The following is a 7,918-nucleotide window of genomic DNA, read 5'->3' as shown; positions in this document are numbered from 1 at the left end:
CTCCTTGTTGAGGAAACAGTAGAGAACAGCCACCAGCAGGCCCTGGAGAGATGGGGGAGGTCAGGGCTGCACCCAGGCTGGCCTGGGGGTTGGGCGGTTGGTTAAGGGGCGGGCAGGCACCTGGAAGGAGCTGAGGAAGAGGTCGAAGAAGAGCTTGGCGGAGCGCAGGGTGCCCTGGGCATGCTCGTCGGTCACAAAGGCAAACACCACCTCGTGGACCCCCAACAGGGGGATGAGGGTCAGCGTGGACTTGGCCAGCCTGCGGGGGCAGAGACTGAGCCACCAGCCCAGCACCCCCTGGGGCTCTGGTGCCCCCACCCCCACCTACACTCCCTCTGGCCCCCGGGGTTCCGCAAGCCTCCTGGCGCCCTCCCACTCCCAACGCCCACACCCACCGGAATTTGTAGTCAGTATAGCGCATCTGGTGGGCTTGCAGCTTGGCCGCCAGGAGGTGAAGGATGCGGACGAAGATGAAGAAGTTGATCTGTGTGTGTGGGGGACACAGCTCAGGGCAGCTCTTGGCCCCCATCTGTCCCTCCTGGAGGTGGGCCTGGCAGCCAGACAGACCCTGGCTCCTGGGGCCCTGGGGCTGTGGGCACCCAGTCAAGGATGGACAGCCTGGCCCAAGGCCCAGGGCGCCAGCCAGTGTCCTGGGTGAGTGCCAGGCCTCCCTCCCTGTCCACCCAGGCAGGATGCTGTCTGTCTCCTCAGGCTGCTGCAGGCCGATGAGGAAGGAAGGGGCTGGGGGGCCAAGTCCTGGCCCTCCCTGCAGTGCCAGCAGGTGCCTCATTCCTCACCAGGATGGCCAGGAAGACAGGGAAGCGCAGGATCCACCAGAAGCCCATGTTGTCATTGCTGGTCCAGCACCTGCAGGGTGGGGCCTGCTCGTGTCCTGGCAGCCTCGTAGCCCCCCCGCCCCCTGATTCCTTGGGATCTAATTAGTGCCTCAGGAAAAGAAGGGAGATAATTACCAATGACCTCCACCCCCGGGTAACCAGGTTTGCTTAGTGACCCCCACTGCCTCTGGCCGGAGACCCCTGAGCCACTCCCACACTCTGAGCCACATGGCCATTCCCCACGGGGCCAGCCCAGCACCTCCCAGCCAGGAGAGGCGAATCCCCCTGCTGGCCCGCCAGTCAGATACTCACTGGATGTTCTCAAACAGACACTTGACCACCACCCAGGGGGTGACGAACAGCATGGGGGCACCTGTGGGGGAGAACAGCTGTGGTCCCGTGGCCCTGGCCAGCCCGCCGGCCCCCTGCGCACCGGCCCACTCACCCCAGCCGATGCCCAGGTAGAGGGGGAAGCAGCTCCTTTCAGGGATGGTGGCGAAGCTCAGCAGGCTGTGCAAGTACACGCCCTCCACCAGCAGCCAGCAGTAGTTGGCCACGACGCCGTACTGCATGAACACCGCAGCCACCCGGCAGCCGGCCACTGCCTGGCCGCAGGGGCAGCATGAGTGCGGGCCTCCCAGCTGCCTGCCGCCCAGGGCCCGGAGGCCAAGAAGCCGGATCTGGGAGCTCACCCCGTCACTCAGCCAGACGCTCACGCTGAAGTCGTCCCCAATCCTCTGGCTGTAGCGGGTCTTAAGCAGTGTGTCGATGACCAGCACAGAGCTGGCCTTGAGCACGAAGGACGCAAACAGGTTCACGTGGATGTAGTTTCGGGTGCAGTGCAGCTTGCTGTGGGGACAGCGAGTCAGTCCCCGCCCACCCTGCCCGCTGGGGCCCCCCATGAGCAGGGCGGTGGGCATACCTGAGGCCCAGCAGGATGGCCAGGGCCAGGAGCAGGGCCCCCAGGGACAGGGAGTAGCCCACAGTGTACATCACCTGGAAGCTGCTGTACATCTTGGCCACCTCCTTCTGAAAATCGCAGTGGCCAGTCAGGGCTGGAGAGGGCCATCTTGCCCCTCCCCACAAGCCCCCACTGCACCTGCCACGGGCTGACCTGGACCTCAAGCTCTTTGTCGTCCATCTGGCACTGGGAAGCATTTCGCCATGGCTGCCCCTGCGGCCCACGTACCCACTGCCCATCAGGCCCACACCTCTTGAAGACGAGGCGGTGCTGCACTGCGGGGGCAGGCTCTGGTCAGCTCCCCGCCCCTGGGCTGAGCCCCCTCTGCCAACCCCCCACATCCCTGCTGTGGTTACCTTTGTGGTGCCAGGGCAGGTACCAGGGGCAGGAGATGTTGGCTGTGGTGTTGGGAGGGGTGTCCGGCCAGCAGGAATATTTGTCAAAGGTTCTATTACAGACCAGCTCTGCAGAGGCGGGGACAGGGTTGCTCCTCAGCAGGGCCTGGCCTGCACAGCCCCCTGTTGTATGCTCTCTGCGCCCCAGGAGGCAGCCTCCCAGATCTCCCTGACCATCCTGCCTGCCCTGGATGCCTCTGTCCAGCCTGATCCTGAGCTCCAGCTCTGCCCAGCCACCTCCCCTCAGATACTCCGCATCTCCACCCAGGGTCTTCCCTCTTCCTAGTGCCCTTCTAGCAGCACTTCCACCTCTGGAGGCTGAACCCCAATTCTGTTGGCATCCTTCTTGGCCCAGCACCGGCCCCCTCCCTCCCCCAAACAATGGCTCGGCCTCCCAGGCAGCTCCTCCCGCCCCAGTGTCTCTCTTTGCACCTGAGTGGTCTTCAGAACTTGCCCAGAACGCTGTACCTCAGTCTGCCTGAGCACTCCAGATAATGGCCCATCTCCTTCCCCTTCACCAGCCCTGGTGCCCTCTGCCTGCCCCTCTCGGTCCACCTCCCCCACACACTGTCTGCCTCCTGGGCCACGAGGCTTTGCTCCATGGGAGGAAAGACGGTGTCCAGGCCGCAGGCCTGAGGGGTGCCCAGCAGCAGGGGAGGGGCACGAAACACCCCAGTTCTGGGGCAGTTCTACCATTTCTTAAATGTCCTGGTCTGTGGCCCTGGGCTAGTCACCAGCTTCTCTATGGCTCAATTTCCTCACCTGTAAATGGTGGGTGGGGGTTGGGGGGACTGCACTCGGGCCGAAGGCGGGGCTCACCAGTTGGGGGGGGCAGCAGGCTCAGGTTGTGGAGACACTGGTCGCCATAGAGCTTCCACTTCTCAAACAGGAAGTCCATCACCTGAGCGGAGGGGGCCTGCGGCTGGGGGTACAGATGGATGGACAGAGGGGACAGACTGGCGTCAGCATGAGGGGCAGGCAGGCTGGTGGGACAGGGGGACTGGCAGCAGCGCTCACCTGGCAGGCCAGCAGCAGAAGCAGGAGGAGGTGGGGGCAGCGTGGCAGGATGGGGGGCATGCCTCTGGGCAGCTGCCCCCCACATCTGGCTGGGGTTGCACAGCTGGGGCAGAGGTCCTCGTAGGCGCACTGTCCCCTGGGGGCTGCTGGGTATCAGAGCAGCAGGGTCTGTGCAGGGACACCCAGGAGTGAAGAGGCCCAGCTGGTCTCCGTTGTGATCAGCAGGGTGTCCTGCTCCCCTAAAACCATCCCTCTGAGTCTCTGAATCCTACTAATGAAGTGGGAGCTGGGAGGGAGGGGATGCCAGAAATGGTCACTCTGCCAGTGGCAGGTTGGGGGTCTGGCCCTGCACCTGGGGGTTCTGCCCAGGGTCCTGGGGGCTGCTCCATCTCACAGACCGTGGCTGTCTGTGTGGCGGCTCTGACAGTCCCAGAGCCCCTCTCCTACATGTTGGTTAAGCGGCCCCAGTCCTGCCTGGTCCCAAAGATGTCAGAGGAGGGAGCAGCCTCCCTAGCTGCCCAACTCCTCCCTTCGGCTCTCGCTATTTTTCCCACCTATTCTTAGCTCCTGGGAAAGTCAGCATGGCAGGCTGGGTCAGGGTACCAGGACCATCCATCACTTGGTCCCCAGGGGCATGGTTATCAAGGTGACCCTGGGCCAGCTCCCAGACTTGGCAGGGGCCAGGAGTGCCAAGCATATGCTTAGGGTGGTCCCTGTCACACCCATGCCCCCTGGCCCAGGACTGGGGTGTCTAGGTGCTCCCTTGGGCCATGCCCAGGACTCCGGCCGGGCTTCCTGGGTCCCATGGGCCATAGCACACAGGCAGCTGCAGCGCATTCCTTTGAGATGAGCGCTGCCAGCTGCCGGGGGCTCAGACACAGGACCCCTACCCTCGTGGTGCCTGCAGGGGGGACCTGAGGTGCCTGGTCCTGTCCGGAGCCTGCACTGGGGGCATCAGCAGCCCCGTAAGTCATCGTGTCACTGCTTCCAGAGTCCGTCTTCTGATCCACTGAATCCCACAAGGGCAGTAGGAAGGGGCTTCCTTTGGGGCCTAGGGGTGGGGCCCCTAGGAACTACTCATGCAAGCCCCCTTAGGGCTGTGGATGGCATCCTGCCACAGAGTGAGCATGTGATGGACCGATGGAGGGACAGATGGACGAAACTGGCTGGCTGGAAGGCAGTGCTTGGGAGAAGCCAGGGAGAAGGTGGGGAGGAGGGATGCAGGCTGTGACTGAAGGTGGAGGGTTGCTGGACAACCCTGGATCTCAGCCTCCTCCCATCAGAGTCCAGATGGGCCCTCATGGGGCCAACTCACGTGGGCTCCTCTGTGATCCACTCCTCACCCCTAACGGGACCCTGAGATGCCACCGCATGGGGTGGGCACCTGGACCATAGCCTGCTGTGGGGCTCCTCACCCTGGCCCTTGGGCCACAGCGCAGGTCAGGCCTGGTGAGGCAGGGCCCAGTAGTGGCTGGTCCCCAGGCCCTGGTCCAGGTGGAGGAGCCAGAGCGGCGGGCCTTCTCAGGGGAGTAGCCCCCAGGCGGGTGGAGGACAAGGGGCAGTTCAGGTGCCCCCAGCCCGAGGGGCCTTATCTCCTGATTCTTATCAAACAGCCCGGTCTTCTGCCCTGCCCTTGCCCACCGAGGCCACGGAGCCAGGTGGGTGAGGACCACTGTGACCAGCTGCTGGAGGAGGGGAGGTGGCTGGGAAGGCTCAGGGAGACAAGGGCAGCCTGGATGGCTAGAGGCTCTGGGGGCAGGGCAAGGGGAGAGTGACAAGGGATGGCTGGGGTGGAGTAGACAGTGGAGATGCAGGCAGGGAACATGGGGAGGAAGGATACTGCCCCCTGCCCAGGGGCCCTGCAGCCGGTGGTGAAGGGAGGATGAAGCTGTGGGGATAGTCCAGTGAGGAGCTCCAAGGCAAAGTGTCAGCCCCTCAGAGTCCAGCTGGGGTGTGGTGGCCAGGCTGTGCCTCAACTTTCCCATCTGAAAAGTGGGAGTTCACCTTGCTCACCTCCTAGGGCTGGTAGGAGAACCCAAGGTAGGCGGGGCCACACCCAAGCAGCCTGCCTTCCAGCTAGGGGTCAGTTAGTCTGGGAACCACAGAGAGAAGCTGAGCCCCGGGGTAGAGGGGAGAGAGGGATGGGCTGCCCTGGGGCCCCTCCTTCACTGCCCCTCCAATGGCAGCCAGAGCAGAGGAGTAGGGAGGCCTTTCCATAACCCCTGCTCCCATCCCTGGTCTGGTATGTGGGGTTGGGAATCCTTGAAGATTCACCCCACACAGTTCAGCACCTACAGATCACAAGCTGGTACCCCAGCTCAGAGCACCGGTGGCCCCACGTCCCTAGGGATCAGGGCCTCAGCACCCCCCAAGCAATACAAGAGGCAGAGGGTGAACCTCTCACTAAGTCTCTGACAGAAACACAAGGGGCAGAAGTGGATGAGGCTCCCATGCCTGTCAGGGGAGTACGGGCAAGACATCTAGACACTTCTCTGAATGAGGACTGGGCAGAGCGTGGGGCTGTGGAACGACTTGCAGCTGTGCAAGGCTGAGGTTCTAAGGTCCCTGCCCTGAGCACCCAGGTGTGAGGCTGCCGCCACAGGAGCGGGGGACGTTGCAAGGCCCAGTTCTGGTCCTGGGACCAAGGGTAAATAATTCAACTTCTCAGAGCCTCGGTTTCCCTACTGGAAAAGTCCCTGCCTCCTCAACACCATGGAGGACAATGAGATGTGCCACTTGAAGGGAAGGACAGATTATCACGTGCAGGCCCCCTCCCTTCCGTGGGGGACACTGCAACCCCAGAGGCAGCCTGCCAGCCCCAGGGATAAATAGCTGTTGAATGTGTGAGGGCTGAGGCTGGGGTGCGGAGGTGCCGCTCCAAGCCTCCCACTGGCCTTGGCGTCAGCGCTGCCGTTTTCCACCTTATTACCCTCCCCGGCACGGCCCGGGAGCCGGGGGAGGCGGGGGACTACGGGCCAGGGACCAAGCCTTCTCCCTTCATGGACCTGGAGGCTTCGCTCCCTCTCTGGCCCTGGACTGCACCTGCCCAGCCCAGATAGCTCAGAGACTCTTGGCGGAGTGGGAAGGAGGGCCAGCTTTCCCCCGGCCCCAGCCCACCCCCTCCTCTCTTTCCCAGCCCCCTCTCTCCACCACGGGCTGGCTGGCTGGTGTTCTGCCTCCCTGCCTGGCAGAACACACCACTCCTGGGTGCTCAAAGCTCAGTTGTTTTCTCCAGTTTCCCCTGGGGATGCCCCAGGACTCCCAGACCTGCAGCTGGGGGAGGGGCCCCCAGGATGGGTGGATCTCCATGGAGGAGAGTGGGGCGCTGGTCACCCCAGCTCCTCCCAGGATCTGAATAGGTGTGGTTGTGGCCTGCCAGCCTCTGATGGGTATGGGGGTGGGGGGTGTTTGTGAAACCAGAGCAAGTAGCGGAAGGTCATGGCCCCAGGGCGGGATCAGGGGCCACAGGTTGTTGACAAAGCCTGATTCCTGCGTCCTCCTCCCACTCTGCGGGGGCAGGGCGGGCCTGGATGTGGGCCAGGGTGCTACTCCCCCACCAACCCTCATCCCCCAGCACAGAAGGGCCAAAAACAGCCCGGACAGGTCCTCGGAGGATGCGGGCTCCCAGACCTCAGGAGTCAGTCCGTTTCTGGTGGGGGCAGAAATCCTGCGGCCCAGAAGTGTGAGTGGGGGCCGCCGGAGACGAAGGAGCAGGGAGGGCAGTGACCTGCCCTCCCTGCGGATCAAAGTGACAAGTGTAGGCTCCGCGGATGACGCCCCTCGGCCCCTCCGGGGAAACCCGGGTAACCAAGATACTGCTGGGGAGCTTTGGGAAGCAGGGGCCCGCTGGAGGGAAGCAGGGCTGCCCCCCGCGCCTCTGGGGGTGTCTCCGAGGTTCTGTGTATGCGCGGGAAGGGGGGGGCGGGGAAGCGGGGGTGCTGGAGGGAGGAGTCGGGAGCGGAGAGGGGCAGCAGGACAGCGCGCCTGGCGCTCACAGACACCCCACCCTTTTCCCCGAGACGCGCTCCCCAGGGAGGAGAGGCAGGGGGAAGCGCTGAGACTCCCAACCTTCTCGATAGTGCGGAACCAGGTTGACCGTCCGAGCTGGAAGGGCGCATCCTGGGGTTGGGAACGGGGTGTCCGACGGCGATGAGGACGGCGACACCCGGGGCCCGAGACCGCCCACCTAAGATAGGGGTCCACGCCGGCCAGTCCCGCGCTCCCGCCTTCGGCCCCCGGCCGGGAACGTGTCCTCGAGCCTGGCCCAGGTGCTCACCGCGCGCCGCTCCGGCCGCTTCGCGATCCCCGTAGTCCTCCGCGCGCACGGGTTAGGGGCCGGCCGCCGCTCGTCTCCACGGCGCTGCCAGATCAGGGTCGGCGCCGGCTCCGCGCCCGCGCCCCGCGCCCCGCGCCAGCCTCTAGCAAACTTTCCGGCGGCTACGCTCCGCGGCGGCGGAGGGAGAGGAGGAGGGGGCGGGGGCGGGGCGGGAGCGGCCCGAGGGTCCCCGCCCGCGCCTCCGCCCTCCTGCCGCGCCTCGGGGAGCGACTGCGGGCCCGGGAGCCCCTGCCCGCAGACCCCTCCCCGCGCGCCCGTGCCCGACTCTTGCCTTGCGGACTCCTACCCCGCGGGGCCCTCCCCGCGGACCCCGCCCCGCAGAACTCCCAACCCAGAGCTCACTCGGCAGACCCCCGCCCGGGCGAACCGGGCC

General features: G+C 65.0%; 1 protein-coding gene across 1 annotated transcript in view; it reads right to left on the bottom strand.

Annotated features, from left to right (window-relative positions):
* The window catches only part of GCGR (glucagon receptor), a 4,175-nt gene extending 819 nt beyond the window's left edge, over positions 1 to 3,356 (bottom strand). The window contains exons 1-12 of the mRNA XM_024760943.1: positions 3,210 to 3,356; positions 3,012 to 3,114; positions 2,154 to 2,261; positions 1,951 to 2,072; positions 1,759 to 1,865; positions 1,529 to 1,685; positions 1,282 to 1,441; positions 1,149 to 1,209; positions 798 to 867; positions 396 to 484; positions 121 to 259; positions 3 to 42 (exon numbers count right to left, since the gene is read on the bottom strand). Of these exons, the coding sequence (XP_024616711.1) occupies positions 3 to 42; positions 121 to 259; positions 396 to 484; positions 798 to 867; positions 1,149 to 1,209; positions 1,282 to 1,441; positions 1,529 to 1,685; positions 1,759 to 1,865; positions 1,951 to 2,072; positions 2,154 to 2,261; positions 3,012 to 3,114; positions 3,210 to 3,269 (1,216 nt within the window). The 5' untranslated portion in view covers positions 3,270 to 3,356. The remainder of the gene's footprint in view (positions 1 to 2; positions 43 to 120; positions 260 to 395; positions 485 to 797; positions 868 to 1,148; positions 1,210 to 1,281; positions 1,442 to 1,528; positions 1,686 to 1,758; positions 1,866 to 1,950; positions 2,073 to 2,153; positions 2,262 to 3,011; positions 3,115 to 3,209) is intronic.
* Between the last annotated feature and the right edge of the window lie 4,562 nt (positions 3,357 to 7,918).

The sequence above is a fragment of the Neophocaena asiaeorientalis genome, unplaced genomic scaffold (assembly GCF_003031525.2).
Source record: "Neophocaena asiaeorientalis asiaeorientalis breed wild unplaced genomic scaffold, Neophocaena_asiaeorientalis_V1.1 scaffold30, whole genome shotgun sequence".
NCBI lineage: Eukaryota > Metazoa > Chordata > Mammalia > Artiodactyla > Phocoenidae > Neophocaena > Neophocaena asiaeorientalis.
This window is presented reverse-complemented; position numbering and strand designations above follow the sequence as displayed.